The 22,137-nt window shown below is 37.3% G+C and overlaps 1 protein-coding gene across 2 annotated transcripts in view; it reads left to right on the top strand.

Annotated features, from left to right (window-relative positions):
- PPP2R5A (protein phosphatase 2 regulatory subunit B'alpha) overlaps positions 1–22,137 on the top strand; it is a 77,216-nt gene that overhangs the window by 36,465 nt on the left and 18,614 nt on the right. For both annotated transcript variants that reach the window (XM_032136431.2, XM_058430445.1), the window contains exons 2-4: positions 5,138–5,334; positions 9,473–9,574; positions 21,528–21,620. In XM_032136431.2, coding sequence (XP_031992322.1) covers positions 5,138–5,334; positions 9,473–9,574; positions 21,528–21,620 — 392 coding nt within the window. The remainder of the gene's footprint in view (positions 1–5,137; positions 5,335–9,472; positions 9,575–21,527; positions 21,621–22,137) is intronic.

The following is a 22,137-nucleotide window of genomic DNA, read 5'->3' as shown; positions in this document are numbered from 1 at the left end:
TGAGCGCCTGTAATCCCAGCTACTTGGGAGGCTGAAGCAGGAGAATCTCTTGAACCTGGGAGGCAGAGGTTGCAGTGAGCAGAGATTGTACCACTGCACTCCAGCCTGGGCGACAGAACAAGACTCCGTCTCAAAAACAAAAAAAAATGTGTAACATGTTCTTAAACCTACTATGATTATGCTTAACGATGGGGCTACGTACTGAAAAATTTATCATTAGACAAATTTGTCATTGTGCGAATATCATAGAGTATACTTCCACAAACTTAAATGGTATAGTTTACTACACATCTAGGCTGTGTACAAACCTGTACAGCATGTTACTGTTCTGAATACTGTAGGCAATTTGCAAAAGTAAGTATATGTGTATCTAAACAAGAAAAGGTACAGTAAAAATAGGTTTGTATGGGACCACCATCACATATGCAGTCTGTTGTTGAAAAAATTTGTTATGTGGCGCATGACTGTATTTTCCAATCCTGAAAGTCATTTTGTGTCTTCTTTTATGCTGGCCACAGTCTACTTAGCCTGTAGTGTTAGAAAAACATACTTTCCATTTGTATTTCACCTTGAAATATATGCAGTCATCTTCATGATTGTTATCTCAATCCATTTAATTCTACCATCAAGGTAGATTGTTGATAAAAATGGTCATTATGATTAATTCTTTTTTTTTTTTTTTGAGACGGAGTCTCGCTGTGTCGCCCAGGCTGGAGTGCAGTGGCGCAATTTCGGCTCACTGCAAGCTCCGCCTCCTGGGTTCACGCCATTCTCCTGCCTCAGCCTCCCGAGTAGCTGGGACTACAGGTGCCTGCCACCATGCCCAACTAATTTTTTGTTATTTTTAGTAGAGACGGGGTTTCACCATGTTAGCCAGGATGGTCTTGATCTTCTTACCTTGTGATCTACCCACCTCGGCCTTCCAAAGTGCTGGGATTATAAGCGTGAGCCACCGCGCCTGGCATGATTAATTCTTAAACATAGCCATGTTGTAATAATTCATTATTTATGTCACTGTTGATATCCAGCACCAATTTTGAACTTCTCCTTGTTCACTAGACTGTATTTCAGTGCAGTATCTTTATTCTTCAAATTCAGAGTTTTTTCAAGCATCAAATAAGTATTTATTAACTCCTTATATACCCTACCCTAGATAAAAAAGAAATAAAAAGGAAACCCTGCTCAGTGAATAATCCTTCCCCTTGAGGAGCCTGAAATCTTTTGGTGGTTGATGAAAGAAACATCTGTTGAATATAGGCCTAAAGATAATGGGTACTCAAATACGTAATTGAGGTTGTGAACACTCTGTAGTTCTCATGAGAGATGGGAGTGATCATTGTATCCTGACCTACCTAAGGGAAATTTTGTGGAGAATGTGAGATGTAAGTTTGTTCTTAAAGGGCAAGTAGGATATGGAAAGATAGGGGAGGAAATCTAGTGAAGTATTTCAGGTAGGGAAAAGACTTTGAACAAAGACACGGCCTTCAGAGAATAAGAGGGCTGGTTTCACATTGAGGAGGTGGTAGTGGGAGGAAGGAGAGAATAGGACTGGCTGTATAAGGTGATCACATAATTGAAGTGGGATCTTGTGTGAGTTTGTATTACTATTAGCGTTAGGGAAAAAGGGCTAAAATATATCTTAAAACTGTTAGAATGCAGCCTCTCAAGGTGTGGCAACTATTTCACCAAGTCATCATTATGGAATTTATATTAATTATAAAGATATATATTATAAAATAAAGCCATATATTAAGGATATAGATATCTTTGAAAATAGATAACTATATAAAGATATTACTGAATAACTGAGAGAACTATGGGGATTTCCTGTACACTATGGATTGAGGATTCTTGTAGCCCACATAGTCAACATGTATCTCATTTAGTGTGTAGTACATACATAAGCAGAGGTGTCCATCTTCTGATTTTCAAACTAAGTACCACTATCAAGCAGACATCTTTTTGTTAGTTGAAATAAATTAAGTATTAGCAGACATCATTTATTAATGAAAATTAAATGCACATAACCATTTTAACTTTAAGAGTAAAAAGCCCCAGAAGATTTAAGAGAAGGGCCATTCAAATACAACTGATTTTACAGAGAAGAAGCAGATTCTGCTTAGAATGACTAATGGCCATTTTGGGACTAAAAAAAGGTAGTAAACATAAGACTGCTGGTTATATGTAGCATGTATGTTGGCTAGTGTTTCATTTTCACCCCCAATAGAATGAATTTTAATTCTGGGATAAAGATAACTGTTTAGCATATTACTTAGTATTAAAAATAGCTGCAAATTTAATTTTTTTTTAAGGATACATAAAAATATTCCCACTTAAGAACAGTTCCATAAAAGGTGATCCTGAATCAGGGTGAGGTGGCTCACACCTGTAATCCCAGCACTTTGGGAGGCTGAGGCAGGCGGATCATTTGAGGTCAGGAGTTTGAGGCCAGGCTGGCCAACATGGTGAAACTTCATCTCTACTAAAAAAAATACAAAAATTAGCTGGGCGTGGTGGTGCAGGCCTGTAATCCCAGCTACTTGGGAGGCTGAGGCAGGAAAATTGCATGAACCTGGGAGGCGGGGGTTGCAGTGAGCCAAGATTGCGCCACCACACTCTAGCCTGGGCAACAGAGTGAGACTCCGTCTCAAAAAAAAAGTGACCCTGAATCAAAAACTTTACCAAATTGGTAGTAAAAAATGTCATATATGTCAATATTACGTGGATTCTGAATGCCAATCTTAGGATTATAGACTTTAGCCTTCGTAAAGCAGAGAGTCATTATTGATTCTGGAGCAGGAAATGTTAATACAAGTTCTTTGTAAGTGTGGAGCTATCTTATTTTACTGGCATAGCCACAAATTAACTGCAGCAAATTCAAGTCCTCATATTTTTACTTCAAAAATCATGTGACTTTTGCTGTTCTTTATAATATATCCACATTTGTTTTATTGTAAAATTATTCAATAATAATTGATCAATGAAAAGAAAGTGCCAATGTCTTGTGACCTTGTGTGAGCATGCTTAGAATACTTATCTAAATCAGCTTTTCTAAGGACAGCAACTTGAATATAATTGCAAGGTAATTTTACTAGCTTCCTGCCCTGGAGTAATTACGAAGCATAGGCATTCTTGATTAGGTTATCATCTTTATGAAGATTTCTGCCTGTATCTTTATATAAAGTATGTACTGGTTTTGAATGGAGGCATAGTTTTGTATATTATGAGCTAAATATCAGAGTTGAATATGATTTTTAAAATTTACTCTCAGAAGTTCAATAAACTTAAGTGATTGAGCTAATTGAATTCCTTGTTTATAGAATGAAAGTTCAGAATTGAAGTTTTATGGTTTTGAAGGTTAGAAACAAAAGGATTTAACATTTGTTAGAATCAAATGAATACAGTGTGTCCATATTTTTGTAATAATAGAATATAAAACAATAAACTTTTTAAATTGAGACTTGAGTCTCACTCTGTGGCCCAGGCTGGAGTGCAGTGGCGCTATCTCAGCTCACTGCAACCCCCACCTCCCACGTTCCAGTGATTCTCCTTCCTCAGCCTTCCCAGTAGCTGGGATTACAGGTGCCCGCCACCACGTTCGGCTAATTTTTGTATTTTTAGTAGAGATGGGGTTTCACCATTTGGCTAGGCTGGTCTTGAACTCCTGACCTCAAGTCATCCACCTGCCTCAGCCTTCCTGGGATTACAGGCATGAGCCACCACACTGGCCCGTTTTTTGAGTACCTATTATATGCCGGGCATTGTATTAGATACTAGAAAGAGAAAGAGAAGTAGAGAGATAGAAAGACAGAGATAATTAGATAAATAAAACTTGGTTTCTGCATTGATTGAGATGTTGTCTCTGTTGCCCAGGCTGGAATGCAGTGGTGCGATCTTGGCTCGCTGCAACCCCAGCCTCTTGGGTTCGAGCGATTCTCTTACCTCAGCCTCTGGAGTAGCTGGGATTACAGGCATGCGCCACCACGCCCAGATAATTTTTGTATTTTTAGTAGAGACGGGGTTTTGCCATGTTGGCAAGGCTGGTCTCGAACTGCTGACCTCAAGTGATCTGCCCGCCTTGGCCTCCCAAAGTGCTGGGATTACAGGTGTGAGCCACTGTGCCTGGCCGTTGGTTCCTGCTTTTAGTTGAGGGGTGCTGAATATGTAAAATATAATTGCTGTAAAGCACAGTAAATACTATAACAGAGATATGCACCTAAAACACATTTGGGTAAAAGTGGATAAACCAACCAATTTAGCTTCAGTACCATAAGGAAAGCTGAAAACTGTACTCCAGCCCAGGAGACAGAGCAAGACTTTGTCTCGAAAAAATAAAAATTAAAAAAAAAAGAAGGGACTTATGCTGAAACTTTATAAGTAGGTAGTGTTCCCAGAGTGGGAATGTGGGAAGAAGGGCATTCCAGACAGAGGAAACGTTGTGTAATCTTCAGGGAACTGCAGAAAGTATGGTTTAACCAAAATGAAGAGGCATGTTGGAAAGGGTTGAGAGATGACTCTTGGCAGTAGACAGCTGTACTTTGTATATAGCCCAGAGGAGTTTGAACTTTATTATTGAATTATTGGAGTATCATTGAAAAACATGGAACTTGAACATACCGATTCTCATTTTGGCAAGATTTTGAGGTGGTTTGGAGGGTGAGTCAGGAGTGGTAATGGTTATGGGACCAGATAAGAGGAGCAATTAGAATATCATTGCTGTAGTCCAGATGAGGCACGGTGAGAATCTGAAATGGCAGTGGGAATGACAAGGATAGATTTGAAATATGTTAAAGACACTGAATCAATAACATTTAATGATTAGCTGGGCATGGTGGCACATAATCTCCACTACTCTGGAGGCTGAGGCAGGAGGATCACATGAGCCTAGGAGTTTGAGTCTATCTTGGGCAATGTAGCAAGACCACATTTCTTTAAAAAAATTTTTTAATGATTGTGAGTAATGAGAGAGAGAGAAGAGTCCAGTATAAATCCCTGAATGATGGGGTTAGATGGGCACATTTCTCACTAGATTTTTGGAAAGTTTTACATATGTGAATAGCTTCTACAAAATTAATAAATATATAAAAGTAACTTCTGAGTAGGTTATTTCTAAGTTTTTCTTTATTTTTATTTATAGATGCCACTTCAAATGAACAACAAGAGCTTTTCTGTCAGAAGTTGCAGCAGTGTTGTATACTGTTTGATTTCATGGACTCTGTTTCAGACTTGAAGAGCAAAGAAATTAAAAGAGCAACACTGAATGAACTGGTTGAGTATGTTTCAACTAATCGTGGTGTAATTGTTGAATCAGCGTATTCTGATATAGTAAAAATGGTAAGCCTCTAGAATTATGTTCCTCAGATTTATGTAAATTTAAGATCTGAGGTATAATAATGAATTAATGAGACTGATTTTAAATAAATATACAATAATTAATACATCCCCCAAATTTTAGAAAATAGTTCATATCCCATCCATTCCAATGATACCATCATTGTGTATACAAGTTTGGGAATTGAGAGTCATAGTGGCTGGTGGCTCCCATATTGGATAGTGCAGATCTAGAGCTTAAGAGAAGGATTTAGGCCTGGGATGATACAGATTGATAGGTAATTAATGTCATGGAGGTGAATAGTTACTGAGAACTTTTATTTTTATTTATTTTTGAGACGGAGTCTCGCTCTGTAGCCCAGGTTGGAGTGCAGTGGTGTGATCTCAGCTCACTGCAACCTCTGCCTCCCAGGTTCAAGCAGTTCCCTGCCTCAGCCTCCTGAATAGCTGGGATTACAGGTGCCCACCACCACGCCCAGTCAATTTTTGTATTTTCAGTAGAGATAGGGTTTCACCATCTTGGCCAGGCTATTCTTGAACTCCTGACATCATGATCCACCCGCCTCAGCCTCTGAAAATGCTTGGATTATAGGCATGAGCCACCATGCCCGGCCATTACTAAGAACTTGTAAAGGGGAAAGGGAAGACCAGTGAAAGACTAGGGATCTCCACATTTAAGCAGTGGGTAAGGGAGTCAGGTATAACACTTTAATTGAAAATCAGGATCTTTAAGAAGTTATAATATCTGATGTGAAAAAAAACTACAGCCAACTTTACTGAAGCAAGGTTGTTTAGGATGCTTGCTGTTAATTAGTAATTCAACCTTATTTTCTATCAAACAGTAGGATTTTGTTTAGTATTTGTGATTTTTTAAAAATTTTATTGTGTACTAACAAAATATAAAAATTCAGGCTAGTGCAGTGGCTCGCTTATGCTTGTAAACCCAGCACTTTGGGAGGCTAAGGTGGGAGAATCACTTGAGGCCAAGAGTTCAAGACCAGCCTGGCCAGCATAGCAAGGACCCATCTCTACAAAAAGTACTAAAAATAAAAATAAAAAAATTAGCCAGGCATGGTGGCATGAGCCTTTAGTAAAGGCCCAGCTACTCAGGAGGCTGAGGGGAGAGGATCGCTTGAGCCCAGGAGTTCAAGACTGAAGTGAGCCATGATCATCACTGCATTCCAGCCTGGGTTGACAGAGCAACACCTTGTCTCAAAAAAAATAAGTAAAAAAATCCAGTTGGACTAATTAGAGAGTTGCTGAGTACATAATTTAAACTTAGAGTATTGAAGCTAAAAGCAAATATAAATATAACCTACAGTTGCCTTCATTTCTTTCCCCTTGCCTAATATATGTTCTTGGGGAAGAACCAAATGTGTAGCAGGAAATATGTTTGCCCCTACTATAGTGATTGGGTTTCCTTTCATCACTCTGTAGTAGAAGACCTCTCAAAAGGAATTAGGAAATTTTTGATTGTTGGGTTTTTTTTTTTCTTTAAAGAGAATAAAAGCCTTCAAAAAAAATTTTTTTTTTTTTGGAGACAGAGTTGGCTGGGCACAGTGGCTCACGCCTGTAACCCCAGCACTTTGGGAGGCCAAGGCGGGTTGATCACTTAAGGTCAGGAGTTTGAGAACAGCCTGGCCAACATGGTGAAACCCCATCTCTGCTAAAAATACAAAAATTAGCCAGGTATGGTGGTGGGTGCCTGTAATCCCAACTACTTGGGAGGCTGAGGCCGGAGAATTGCTTGAACCTGGGAGGCGGAGGTTGCAGTGAGCCAAGATTGTGCCACTGCACTCCAGGCTGGGTGACAGAATGAGACCCTGTCTCAAAAAAAAAAAAAAAGAGAGTGTCTCTCTTTTCCCAGGCTGGAAGGCTGGAGTGCAGTGGCATAATCATAGCTCACTGCAGCCTTGACCTCCTGGGCACAAGCTATCCTCCTGCCTAAGCCTCCTGAGTAGGTAGAACTACGAGCATGCACCACCATGCCCGATTAATTTTTTCATTTTTTTTTTTTTTTTAGAGGTGGAGCCTTGCTTATTGCCCAGGCTGGTCTCAAACTCCTGACCTCAAGCAGTCCTCCTGTCTTGGCCTCCCAAAGTGCTAGGTTTACATGCATGGGCCACCATGTCCAGCCTCAAAAAAATTTAAAGATTAGCTATAGAGAGAACATTAATCAAAATGAAATTGGCTTAAACTCCCACAGACAGTAAAAGGAAGTGATAGTTTGAGAACATAAATACTAAATATTGATGGACTTCTTCAATTTTTTTTTTTATCATTTAAAAAGTTCAGGGAGAAAAAGCAGTATTTCCTACTGTTACTGATTGCAAATGGCTTATATTCAGGAATTTTTAAAGTCCTGGGAATTAATCTCTAAAATTGTTGACAGATATTGAAAGTCTCAAATATTTGAGTCAAATTTGCTATATACTAATAAATTACAGGATTTAATTTCTTTGCCCAAGTAAAAAGGTGTGTGTTTGTTGTTGCTTTCTTAAATATTTTGATTTCTGTGGGCACATAGTAGGTATATATTGTTGGTTTCTTAAAAATTTATGAGTACTTAATTTAATATCTAAATAATACTTGAGTCATCTTACCCATTTAGACTCTTGAAGCTCTTCTGAATATTTGTTATATACAGTTAATTTTATTAGCGGCTACAAGATTAACTTTCTTTTACTACTGACAATAATAAGTATGATCTCAAGGACAAATTCTACGCTCTTGTGAGATAGATTTCTTTTCAAATTATATCGATGGCTTGCTGCTACTCTTTGTGAAATTAATGTCCATCAAACTGTTTATTGGCTTTGCCCTCAAGTACTGGCTTTGAGTTCTGGCTGATCAAATTTTAGGTTATTACTTACTAAGTCTTATGGTTACAGTAATTGACTGTTAGCAGTTAATTTGTGTATCAAAGATGCTACTTCATAAGAATAGTTGGGAATTTGCTTGCAATTCCTTGTCTTGTCCTCTACCTCTGGAATAGTTTATCTCAAAATGATCAACCCCTTAGTAGTTGGGCCTTAAATGTTTATTAAACTACTTGGTCTGTCAGTCTGTTCATTATTCTTAAAAAAATCGTAGACTAGGACCACAGTCTATCCTTTGCTAGAGAAAAAGGATATATATTTACCTTGGTACTAAGATAATGCAAAGCATGAAATTATAAATACCATATTTCACTGGATCTAAAATGAAGCACATCCTGATTTCAAGGTGGTTAATATGTTTTTTAAAAGTCTCAAAGTAGATGAAATACAGTAAATTAAATCATCAAAAGGTATTATAAACACATTTATAATAACAGTGAAGGCATTCTACCCTCGCTCACCTCTCTCTTAGTGTGGTATGTATGTATAAGAACGGAGAGATTTTACCAAACTCTGAGTTACAAGACAAGTATAGAATATGGCCATGTTGGAATAGGGGAGGAATTGTAGAAAGATGAAATGAATCAAAGATAAGTAGAATTAGTAACTTTTTCCCTCGAATTCCCTGTCCTGTACTCCCTTCCTCTATATTCTCCCTTTCCCTTCTTTTTTCTTTCTTTTTTTTTTTTTTTGGAGACAGGGTCCGGCTCTGTCACCCAGGCTAGAGTGCAGTGGTATGATCTCGGCTCACTGCAACCTCCGCCTTCTGGGCTCAGGTGATTCTCCTGCCTCAGCCTCCCCAGTAGTTGGGACCCCAAGTGTGCACCACCATGCCTGGCTAATTTTTGTGTTTTTGTAGAGATGGGGTTTCACCATGTTGCCCAGGCTGGTCTTGAACTCCTGACCTCAGGCAGTCTGCCCCCTCGGCCTCCCAGAGTGCTGGGATTACAGGTGTGAGCCACTTCGCCTGGCCCCCTCTTTCTTTTTAAGCAAAATTCGGAAAGAACAATTTATAATTTAAAGAAGATGAATCCAGAGGTTATCTGTAATCTTCACGAGCTTAGGTTTGAGGAAGTCAAGAGTTATTGGATAGAGAAGAGAAACACACCTGCTTTCTTTGTATCTTGAAGAGGTTTATAGATTTTGAACTAAGCTTACAGCTATAACTTTTTTCTTAAAGTGATCTTTAAAATATTTCGTTTTGAATTGTCCAATTCAATTACACATACAACAAAGAACGTAAGATTATTTTTTCTTTACAGATCAGTGCTAACATCTTCCGTACACTTCCTCCAAGTGATAATCCAGATTTTGATCCAGAAGAGGATGAACCCACGCTTGAGGCCTCTTGGCCTCACATACAGGTATGGAACATAATTACGTATTGGCAGTTTTTATATTTATGCTATTCTGCAGAAATCATGGTTTTCTCATTTAGATTCTGAGTGTGTGTATACAATATTTGACTTTTATGGTTTTCTTAACATTACTTTCTTTCATGCAAATAGTTTTTCAATGTTTTTTCATTGTAATAAAATACACTTAACATATATTTACCATTTAAGCCATTTTAAAGTGTACAATTCAGTGGCACAAAGTACATTTGCCATGTTGTACAACCCATCACCACTCTTTAATTCTGTAACTTTTCTGTCACCCCAAATGGAAACCCCATTGGCATTTAGCACTCACGGCCCGTTCCGCTCTCTTTACAGCCCCTGACAACTACTAATCTGCCTTCTGTCTCTGGATTTGCCTATTCTGGATACTTCATATAAGTGAAATTATGTAATATGTGGGCTTTTGTTTCTGGGTTCTTTCAGTTAGCATGTTTTCAAGGTTCATAAATGTAGTCCGTACCAATACTTCATTCCTTTTTATGGATGAATTATTCCATTGTATGGATATACCACATTTGTTTATTCACTTACCAGTTGATGGACATTTAAATTATTTCCATGATTTGGCTATTGTGAATAGAGCTGTTATGAACAGTTCTATCTATAAGTTTTTGTTTGAACCCATACATTTTTTTTTTTAATTGTACTTTAAGTTTTAGGGTACATGTGCACAATGTGCAGGTTTGTTACATATGTATCCATGTGCCATGTTGGTGTGCTGCACCCATTAACTCGTCATTTAGCATTAGGTGTATCTCCTAATGCTATCCCTCCCCCCTCCCCCAACCCCACAACAGTCCCCAGAGTGTGATGTTCCCCTTCCTGTGTCCATGTGTTCTCATTGTTCAGTTCCCACCTATGAATGAGAACATGCGGTGTTTGGTTTTTTGTCCTTGCGATAGTTTACTGAGAATGATGATTTCCAGCTTCATCCATGTCCCTACAAAGGACATGAACTCATCATTTTTATGGCTGCATAGTATTCCATGGTGTATATGTGCCACATTTTCTTAATCCAGTCTATTGTTGTTGGACATTTGGGTTGGTTCCAAGTCGTTGCTGTTGTGAATAGTGCCTCAATAAACGTACGTGTGCATGTGTCTTTATAGCAGCATGATTTATAGTCCTTTGGGTATATACCCAGTAATGGGATGGCTGGGTCAAATGGTATTTCTAGTTCTAGATCCCTGAGGAATCGCCACACTGACTTCCACAATGGTTGAACTAGTTTACAGTCCCACCAACAGTGTAAAAGTGTTCCTATTTCTCCACATCCTCTCCAGCACCTGTTGTTTCCTGACTTTTTAATGATGGCCATTCTAACTGGTGTGAGATGATATCTCATTGTGGTTTTGATTTGCATTTCTCTGATGGCCAGTGATGATGAGCATTTTTTCATGTGTCTTTTGGCTGCATAAGTGTCTTCTTTTGAGAAGTGTCTGTTCATGTCCTTCGCCCACTTTTTGATGGGTTTGTTTGTTTTTTTCTTGTAAATTTGTTTGAGTTCATTGTAGATTCTAGATATTAGCCCTTTGTCAGATGAGTAGGTTGTGAAAATTTTCTCCCATTTTGTAGGTTGCCTGTTCACTCTGATGGTAGTTTCTTTTGCTGTGCAGAAGCTCTTTAATTAGATCCCATTCGTCAATTTTGGCTTTTGTTGCCATTGCTTTTGGTGTTTTAGACATGAAGTCCTTGCCCATGCCTATGTCCTGAATGGTATTGCCTAGGTTTTCTTCTAGGGTTTTTATGGTTTTAGGTCTAACATGTAAGTCTTTAATCCATGTTGAATTAATTTTTGTATAAGGTGTAAGGAAGGGATCCAGTTTCAGCTTTCTACATATGGCTAGCCAGTTTTCCCAGCACCATTTATTAAATAGGGAATCCTTTCCCCATTGCTTATTTTTGTCAGGTTTGTCAAAGATCAGATAGTTGTAGATATGCGGCGTTATTTCTGAGGGCTCTGTTCTGTTCCATTGATCTGTATCTCTGTTTTGGTACCAGTACCATGCTGTTTTGATTGCTGTAGCCTTGTAGTATAGTTTGAAGTCAGGTAGCATGATGCCTCCAGCTTTGTTCTTTTAGGTTAGGATTGACTTGGTGATGCAGGCTCTTTTTTGGTTCCATGTGAACTTTAAAGTAGTTTTTAATTGAACCCATCAATTTTTATACATTATGTTTTTCTTTTCTTCTTTTTTGAGACGGGGTCTGGTTCTGTCACCCAGGCTGGAGTGGAGTGGAGTGACGTGATCTCAGCTCACTGCAACCTCTGCCTCCTGGGCTCAAGCCATCCTCCCACCTCAGCTTCCTAAGTAGCTGCAGGTACAGATGTGTGTTACTACACCTGCTAATTTTTGTATTTTTAGTAGAGATGGGGTTTTGCCATGTTGCCCAGGCTGGTTTTGAACACCTGAGCTCAAGCACCCACTTGGTTCCCAAAGTGCTGGGATTACAGGTGTGCACAACCACACCTGGCTCAAAATATTTTCTAATTTCCTATGTGATTTTTCTTTTGACCCATTAGTTATTTAGGAATGTGTTAATTTCTACCTATTTGTGACTTTCCTAGATTTCCTTGTTATTAATTTCTAATTTTATTCCAGTATGTTTGGAGAATATACTTTTTTCTTAAAGTTTTTCTTTTTTACTGCCTCTGTAATTGCAGAATGGAGAATATATTTTGTATGATTTCAATCCTTTTAAACTTACTGAGACTTATTTAGTGGCTTAACATACAGTCTGTCCTGGAGAATGTTTCATGTGTGCTTGAGATGAATGTGTGTTCTGTTGCTGTTGAGTACAGTGTTCTGTAGAAGTCTGTTAGGTCTGGTTGATTTATGGTGCTGTTTAAGTCTTCTGTTTCCTCGTTAATCTTCTGTCTGTTGTTATTTTAAAGGGGGACTGAAGTCTCTATTTGCTGTTTCTCTCTTCATTTCTGTAAGTTTTTGCTTCATGTATTTTAGGACCCTGTTGATAAATGTATATAAGTTTATAATTGTTATATATTCTTCATAGATGGCCCTGAAAAGGTCCTTTGTCTCTATTCACAATTTCTGTGTTAATTTTGTCTGATACTAGTATAGCCACTCCAGCTCTCTTTTGGTTACTCATGGTATGATATATCATTTCCATCCTTTTACTTTTAATCTATTTGAATCTAAAGTGTGTCTCTTATAAACAGCATGCAGTTGGGTCATTTTTTGAAAATAATTTCTATAGTCTCTGCCTTTTTGATTAGTATGTTTGACCGTTTATATTTAATGTAATTACTGATAAGGTGGGCTTTACAACTGCCATTTTGCCATTTGTTTTCTGTGACTTATGTCTTTTTTATTCCTCCACTTTTCCATTACTCCTTTTTGTGTTAAATAGGTATTTTCCAGGGTGCCATTTTCATTCCCTTGTTTCTTTAACTATATGTTTTGACTTTTTCTTTTCTCCTTTCCTTTCCTTTCCTTTCCCTTCCTTTCCTTTCCTTTCCTTTCCTTTCCTTTCCTTTCCTTTCCTTTCCTTTCCTTTCCTTTCCTTTCCTTTCCTTTCCTTTCCTTTCCTTTCCTTTCCTTTCCTTCCCTTCCCTTCCCTTCCCTTTCCTTCCTTCTTTCTGTCTCTCTCTCTCTCTTTCTCTCTTTTTCTGTTTCTCTCTCTCTCTCTCTCTCCTGGGGATTACAGTTAGCATTCTGAAACAATCTAGTTTGGTTTAATACTAACTTAATTTCAATAGTATACAAAACTTTGGCCCAGTATACATCCATTCACTCCCCACTTTTTTGTGGTATTGTCATACAAATTATGCCTTTACACATCATATGCCCACCAACACAGTTTTGCAGTAATTGCTTTATGCAGTTGGCCTTGTAAAGGAGGAAAGTAAGAGTTATAAATAAAAATACATTTATACTGCCTTCTATTATATTTACTTATGTATTTATCTTTACATGTGCTCTTTATTTTTCTTTGTGGATTTGAGACACTGTATGGCGTCCTTTTATTTCTTCAAAAGCCTGAAGGAATTTTTTTTTTTTTTTTTTTTTGAGAAGGAGTCTCGCTCTGTTGCCCAGGCTGGAGTGCAGTGGTGCGATCTCGGCTCACTGCAAGCTCTGCCTCCTGGGTTCACGCCATTCTCCTGCCTCAGCCTCCTGAGTAGCTAGGACTACAGGCGCCTGCCACCACACCCGGCTAATTTTTTGTATTTTCAGTAGAGACAGGGTTTCAGCGTGTTAGCCAGGATGGTCTCTTATCTCCTGACCTCGTGATCTGCCCACTTCAGCCTCCCACCTGAAGGAATTTCTTTAGTATTTCTTGTAGGGCAGGTTGGCTAATGACAAATTCTTTCAGTGTTTATCTAGGAATGTCTTAATTTCCTCTTCATTTTTGAAGGAGAGTTTTGCTGGATGTAGAATTCTTGGCTAACAGTCTTTTTCTTTCAACACTTTGAACATGTCATCCCATTTGTCTTCTTATGTCCATGGTTTTCTGATGAAAAGTTAGCCATTAATCTTATTGAGGATCTCATCATGTATGTGAAAAGTCGTTTTTCTCTTGCTGCTAGAAACGTTATCTCTTTGTCTTTAAGTTTTGTCAGTTTGATTATGATGTATCTAGGTGTGGATCTTCTTGACTTTATTCTACCTGTTGTTTATTGAGTTACAATTAGAATTCATTATGTAAGCTAATATTTTTCATACTCTTTGATTTATTTTTGGTCATCATTCAAATATTTTTCCACCCTTTTTCTCTCATCTTCTGGGACTCCCATTTATGTGTATGTTGCTATACTTGATGGTGTCCCACAGGTCTCTGGAGCTCTGTTCAATTTTCTTCATTTATATATGGATTCTAGGTATTAAGGCCAATTAATTTGCTAATTTTTAAAAAAATTTTGCATGTTCTTATATTTTGTAGTGACGTTTACATTTTGTTATTATAAAAAGATGAGAGAGGCCAGGCATGGTGGTTTACGCCTGTAATCTCAGCACTTTGGGAGGCCGAGCTGGGCAGATCACCTGAGGTCAGGAGTTCGAGACCAGCCTAACATGGAGAAACCTCATCTGTACTAAAAATACAAAATTAGCCAGGCATGGTGGCACGTGCCTGTAATCCCAGCTACTCAGGAGGCTGAGGCAGGAGAATCGCTGGAACCCAGGAGGCGGAGGTTGTGGTGAGCCGAGATTGCGCCATTGCACTCCAGCCTGGGCAACAAGAGAGAAACTCCATCTCAAAAAAAAAAAAAAAAAAAGATGAGAGAAAGAAAATTACATTCTATATCGTTTGGGATACTTTATTCAATAGTCTGCCTCATTATTTATTAATTTATTCATTCTGTGTAGCACCTATACATACAAATAAAATGGAGCAGAGTCCTAGGATTAGTGAAAGCTGCTAACAGTTTTAAGATCTTTCAGCACGTTAGAGCTTACAGAACTAGAAAATCCAAAGTGGTAAATTATGTTTTAATAGAACTGTACACAAGTTTATCTGAAATTTTGTTCCATAGTTGGTGTAAAATTAATAATGCTGTATTTGAAATGCAAAGGTTTTACAAATTCTCATTAGCTGATAAGTTGATAAGCTGATAATGAAAAATTCTCATTAGCTGATTTTTTAATCAGATGTAATTGAATAGTCTGAAAAAGACCCCTTGGTCTTTGAATTTTTAAAAGTGAAGAAAGTGTTTTCATTAGAATATATTTATATGCTCATGGAAAGTAACAGTGGAAATTGAGCCAAGTAGACAATATGCATTCCATTTTTAACTGGTATGATTTGAGGTTTTATTTAAATTCCCTGAAACCAGTGGTTCTTAACATTTTAGGAGGTGGTAAGTTGCTTTCAAAATATGATTTTTTCTTTTTTTATTTATGTATTTATTTATTTTTGAGATGGAGTCTCACTCTGTTGCCCAGGTTGGAGTGCAGTGGCATGATCTCGGCTGACTGCAACCTCCACCTCCCAAGTTCAAATGATTCTCCTGCCTCAGTCTCTTGAGTATCTGGGACTACAGGTGCTTGGCACCATGTCCAGCTAATTTTTGGATTTTTAGTAGAGACGGGGTTTCAGCATGTTGGCCAGGCACGTCTTGAACTCAGACCTCAAGTGATCCATCCACCTCAGCCTCCCAAAGTGCTGGGATTACAGGCATGAGCCACTGTGTCCAGCCAAAATACGATTTTTGAGAAGTAGTTCTCTCAAGACAAATTCCCAGAGATACAAGAAATTCTCATTCATCTATGGTCCCTTGATTAAAAGGCTCTGCCCTAGATATATATGTTTATAGTTAAAAAATCTTTCTGAAAACCAAAATTTCTAGAAACCAAAATTTGGCATACAGTTTTTAAATTTGGCAATTAAATAGTCTAAGGACATCAGAAACTGGTAGATACTAAAGGACCTGATTTATAGGATTTGTCAATATATTGTAGCTACATTATTAATCATCTTGAGTTTTTTTAGATGGAATATTAAAACTACTCTGACAAATCAGATTATAGGGAATTGTAGCACTGAAGTAATTTGCTCAGTGAAGGTTTCTTCTGTATTATAATGTGCGCTTAACTCACCTGGAATTCTTTTGTTTCATACTAAAAGTTTACGTTTTACATTTAGCTTATGAGATCCTAGATGCTAGAAATTAATTTGTTAGGGTGGAAAATAAACATTAGTTGTTAATGAGGGAGAGTAATTATAAGTAATCGCAAAACCTTTCAAGCCTTTGTTTCCCCCACCCTTTTCATGAATTTTCTAAACATGTGCTAATACAAGTTTACCTCTTTAACTTACTCTTACACTGTAATGGAAATACGAATGAGCAATGGAATAATGGAATAAAAAGAGATAAAAGAAAGGAACACAAGGAAGGTCATTTCAGTATTAGTTGTATCCTCTAATTTATTAAGTGTAGTATTATATGGTAACTTAATGTACAACAGTTTTAAATTATTTTCTCATTTCTTTCCTAAGTATTATTGCTTTCTATTTATTGAAGATGAACAATATATTAATTTTCTGCACTTTTAGATAATTAGGACACTTGGCTGCTGTACTAGCCTGGAATACAGGCAGATTGTGTATTTTCACTTTCTTTATTAATTACTTTAGTGGCACAGATAATTAAGATTTAATTATGTAGGATAGTGCCTAGAACATAGACCTTTTTAGGAGTAAGTTGTATTTTAGGGATTAGAAGGCTTTTCTCTCTGGGCAATATAATTAGAAATTTAAACTAGCAACATACATATTTTACAATGTACACCTTTACATTCAAATAACTCTTGGCCATATACTATATTTTAAATATTTTCATGGGCCAAGAATCCAAAATGGTAGGAATCATAGCCTAATGCACTAACTTTATAGGCACAAAAATAAAAAGGAATATCTTTTATATAAGGTTGAGAAATACTTTTATTGCTTTGGCCTTTTTAATTGTGAATAGTTATTATCTTTTTAGTTCTTATGGATAAAAGAGCAGAGGGAAAAAACCTAGGCTGACTGTATTTAAACTATTCAAGGTTTATGCAGAATCTATTTTCACAAGGATTACAGAGAAAAACAGATTCTTAAAAAAACTAAGATTTTGTTAATGTTTACCTTACCCCAGGTAATGTTCTTTTTGGGTGCTTAATATATAATATCTCATACAGTTGACTATGCATTAATTTTTGTATAATTCTTTTATATATTAAATCAATTAAAAACCTTATTTACGTTTCCTCTTAATAGAGGTTGGAAAACATTGGTCACCTGTATTACTTGAAAGCAGCCTCTTAGGTACTTGTAGATCTTTAAAGTTTGCTTCTCAGTCTTTGCCTCTCTGACTCAAACATTTCTATTCCTTTAGCTTTTTGTATAGGTCTTATCTTTCAGATACTTTAATCATCCATGCTGTTTTCTGTTGGAACTTCTCCCAAGTCTTTTTAATGGTGAAAACCAGAATTTTGTATGTTTTATTTTAACTCCCTTAGGAAAGTCATGGTCAGAACTGAGTAGAATAGTAAGATTACACTCCTCAATTCCCTATACTTTTTAGTTATCTTTCACTTTTTAGGGTATTTTTGGTGTACAGAAGTAGAAGGACTAGCCATACTTGAACACAGGTGAAGTTTGTCATTTTATTTAGTGAACTGAATTCATTGGTGAAGTGCCTGTTTTTCTTTGCAACACTGTGTCTTAGATTCTTGGAGCAAGTTATTTGTATAGAAGACCATAGAAGGCTGGGCGCAGTGGCTCAACGTGCACTTTGAGAGGCTGAGGCAGGTGGATCATGAGGTCAGAAGGATCACGAGGTCAGGAGTTCAAGACCAGCCTGAACAACATGGTGAAACCCCGTCTCTACTAAGAATACAAAAATTAGCCAGGCATGGTGGCGCACGCCTCTAATCCCAGCTACTCAGGAGGCTGAGGCAGGAGAATGGCTTGAACCCAGGAGGCGGAGGTTGCAGTGAGCCGACATCGCACCATTGCACTCCAGCCTGGGCAACAAAGCAAGACTCTGTCTAAAAAAAAAAGAAAGAAAATAAGACCATAGAAAAACTTCAGTCACTACATAGAAACACAGCCTCTTAACAAATGTGATTTTCATTCATTCAGTAAGCATCTATTGTGTGTCAAGCATTCTTGTAAACATTGAGGGTGAAGTAATGAACTAAGCAAAATCCCTTACATCTTAGCAGAGAAGAACAAAATAATAGTAAAATAATTGGCATACATTCTATGTTAGGGTGTGATACATTTTTTAAAATGTAGGATGGAGTATATAGAGAGTGACACTGGGACAGGATAAATTTTATAGAAGCATAATCTCGATTATTCCATTTTGAAGATTTCCAGCTCTGTAGATCACTAGTGTTTCTTCTACCTCTATTTGGGATAACTATTCATCATTTTTATTTACTTATTTATTTTTCTGAGATGGAGTTTTGCTCTTGTTGCCCAGGCTGGAGTGCAATGGAGTGATCTCGGCTCACTGCAACCTCTGCCTCTCAGGTTCAAGTGATTCTCCTGCCTCAGCCTCCCAAGTAGCTGGGATTACAGGCATGCGCCACCATGTCTGGCTAATTTTGTATTTTTAGTAGAGACGGGATTTCTCCATGTTGGCCAGGCTGGTCTGCAACTCCGGACCTCAGGTGATCCGCCCACCTCAGGCTCCCGAAGTGCTGGGATTACAGGTGTGAGCCACTGCACCCGGCCCTCAATACGTATTTAAGTAACTTTTTGTCATCATCTCTTTAGTGGTGCTAAGTTGGCGGCATAACAGCATTTTGCTGCTAATTTTGACTGATCACCTAATTTTTACTGTGTCAGGTAAATGATGTAGATGAAAACTATGAAAGAATTTATATGTGGTATTTGTGAATGGCACAGGTTTCAATTATATATGGTTCAATTATATATATGGTTCAATTATATATATGGTTTAGAGAATTCAGTTTGAGAGAATTAGAGAATTCAGTTTGATTTGTAGCTTGATGTCGTAAAAGTCTCCCATAGGACAGGCTATTACTCTGAAAACTATTAAGCCTTAAACCCTGTATTTCTGATGAAGATCTTAAGAAGGGAGAGTAGATAGGCTAATGCATGCCATATTTGGCTCATGTTTGATGTTTAACCTGATCCCACCTTATGATGGAATCTCCAGGGATTTGCATAAAGATTTGGAGTCTGTAATTCCATACCATCAGCCTATACCCTGCATTCTCTTCATTTCAAGACATGCTGCTTAAAAAAAATAAAGCCAGGCATAGTGGCTTACACCTTACCAGCACGTTAGGATGCTGAGGCGGGTGCATAGCTTGAGCCTGGTAGTTCGAGACCAGCCTGGGCAACGTGGTGAAACTCTGTCTCTAAAAATAAATAAATATATATATTTTTAAATCAAGACATGCTGCTACCTTTCCATAAAATAAAAGCCATCCTCTTCCTGAGGATCCAGAATCAAAACAAAGGATCCAGAATCAAAACAAATGCAGGGCTTAAGTTGCATATCCTCCTTAAAGCTTTTCCTACCTATTCCACAGTGATACAGCCTTTTTCTAAATAGCTCCTGCACTTATAGTCTGTGCCACATAATATAATTTTTGTGTAGTGAATGGGCTTTTTGAGCCATATCATCCCTAATGTCTGTTCATACTATACATAGCCCAGTACTGGACATGAAAATAGGCACTGAATGAATTAAGTTGTGCCATTAATGAAACTGCACAGCAGTCCATGAGACTGCTGACTTTTCAGAGCACTCTGTGATCAGTTTTGTGTATCTTTTTGCATGTGTATACCCCAAAGCAAAATTTATCTTTTATTTCTATTGTTGTTTGATTAGAAAATTATCTATGAATAAAAACTTAAATTGCTATCAAGTTTTATTTCTTATTATATCCTTAATTTATGATAAACACAAAATGTTAGGTAACATTAGACCAGATAAGCATCACTCCTTTTCCACAGTTGGGCAGAGATACATCAAGCAAAATTGTATTTGCTCAGATCTCCAAACTGTTGTTAGCCATAGACTGTTACCGAACTCTCAGTCATAAAAATGTGTTGTTACTTGGTGAATGACAAGGCCTAGATCTGGTAGTGCTTTTGTTTGCTACAAGGTCTATTAATTTAATGTAGCAATCTTTCTTTTCCCTTTTTCTTTTCTTCCTTCTACATCTAACCTAACTGGCTACCTAAATGTTTATTGAATGACTGTTTTTGCTTTGGGATAGAATCCTCCTTTTTTATTTTTAGGGTGTTAAATTGATATAGTATTGTTTAATAGCTAATAAGGTCCATTTTGGGCTAAGTTTCTGCCTTTTTAAAGCTATTAGGTTACAATAAAAAAACTTTAGTCATATTTGCCTTCCTCTTTGAAAGCAGGTGTGATAGTGACAAGCTGAACCAAATATTTAATTCTGATTTGTGGTAGCAAGCGAACATTTGCTATTACGTATAGGTTGCTTGGCACTTTTATAGAAGGCCTGCTATGACTTCTAGTTTATTTGCTGTGGTTGGTACACAGACATTTCTTCCCTAGCCCTGTACTTATGTAATTTGGTTCATTATTTCTCAAGTGTGGATAGGATATGCTGGTTTTGATTTAATTAGTTTTCCCACTGTAGTTTTATAGAAAGACCAGAAGTTTTTCTTTTCCTTTCTTTTTAAAAATTAATGATACACTGCCTGTTTTATCTGGAGGTTGTTGACTCTGCATTTAAGAAACTCTGTAGTGATTAAATTGAGGTAGGTAGTAGTCCACTGGGAAGGAACATGTTCCTAGTGAGTATGGATTACAAAATAGGAATATATTTAATTAAGAAATATTTAATTTTATAGGCATTGTCCTTATTTTCTAGCTCCTGTAATTTAACGTTTTGCATCAAGTTATGTAAAGCAATAAATAAATCTCAAAGTTTATCCGCTTAGGAAACCAAATGGTGAATATATAGTTTCTGGGTTTAGTTTGTTTGTTTGTTTGTTTGTTTATTTATTTATTTATTTATTTATTTTTGAGACAGAGTCTCACTCTGTTGCCCAGGCTGGAGTGCAATGGTACGGCACAATCACGGCTCACTGCAGCCTTGACTTCCAAACTCAAGCAATCTTCCTACCTCAGCCTCCCAGTAGCTGGGACAACAGACACACACCACCATGCCTGGCTAATTTTTTGATTATTTGTATAGACAGGAGTCTCACCATGTTGTCCAGGGTGGTTTCAAACTCCTGGGCTCAAGTAATTCTCCCACCTCAGCTTCCTAAAGTGTGTTGGGAGTACAGGTGTGAATTTTTAAAAAAAAATTTTTTTTATCAACTGATTACATTTTATAATGAGATCTGAAATCTCCCTACTAAGTTGGTAAGAAAAGATGTGTTTTTAATATGAAGTGATAATTTAGGGTCATATTCTGGAGCCATCGTCTTAGCCTTTGGCTTTCTCTCATAGTTGGTGTATGAATTCTTCTTGAGATTTTTGGAGAGCCCCGATTTCCAGCCTAGCATTGCAAAGCGATACATCGATCAGAAATTCGTACAACAGGTAAGGAACTCTTGTCTTAGATTCTCTTATATTCATCTTAGCAATGATTTATTAACTTATGATTAAAATAGTGTAGTCTTTCAAAACTTTAATGGTTTAATTTGACAGCACTTAATATGCAAACAATTAGAATAAAAGTCAAGTTAGCTCTGAGAGTACAAGAGTATTTTTATCAAGGGTGAGAGTCTAATGAAGTCAATCAAATTATCCTATTTAATCCTAAATTATCATAGTTATTTCATAAATACCAGAAAAACAAGCCTTTCTGCAGTATCTGAGAAAATTTGGTATGACCATTCAATCCAAGGGCAAATCTTTGTTTTACATTTGTAAGTCTTTGAACTTCACATATATTTTAAGCATTGGGACTTTGAAATGACGGGAAAAAAGGAATAGAATCATTGTGAGTAATCTGGGCTTTAGGCTCCTTTCCTGTCATTAAGTATCAATTACCTTTTCCTTTTTCTTTCCTCTTTGCACCTAAACATCCCACCACTCATAAACCACAGACAAAATG

The sequence above is a fragment of the Hylobates moloch genome, unplaced genomic scaffold (genome assembly GCF_009828535.3).
Source record: "Hylobates moloch isolate HMO894 unplaced genomic scaffold, HMol_V3 SCAFFOLD_18, whole genome shotgun sequence".
NCBI classification, from domain to species: Eukaryota; Metazoa; Chordata; class Mammalia; order Primates; family Hylobatidae; genus Hylobates; species Hylobates moloch.
This window is presented reverse-complemented; position numbering and strand designations above follow the sequence as displayed.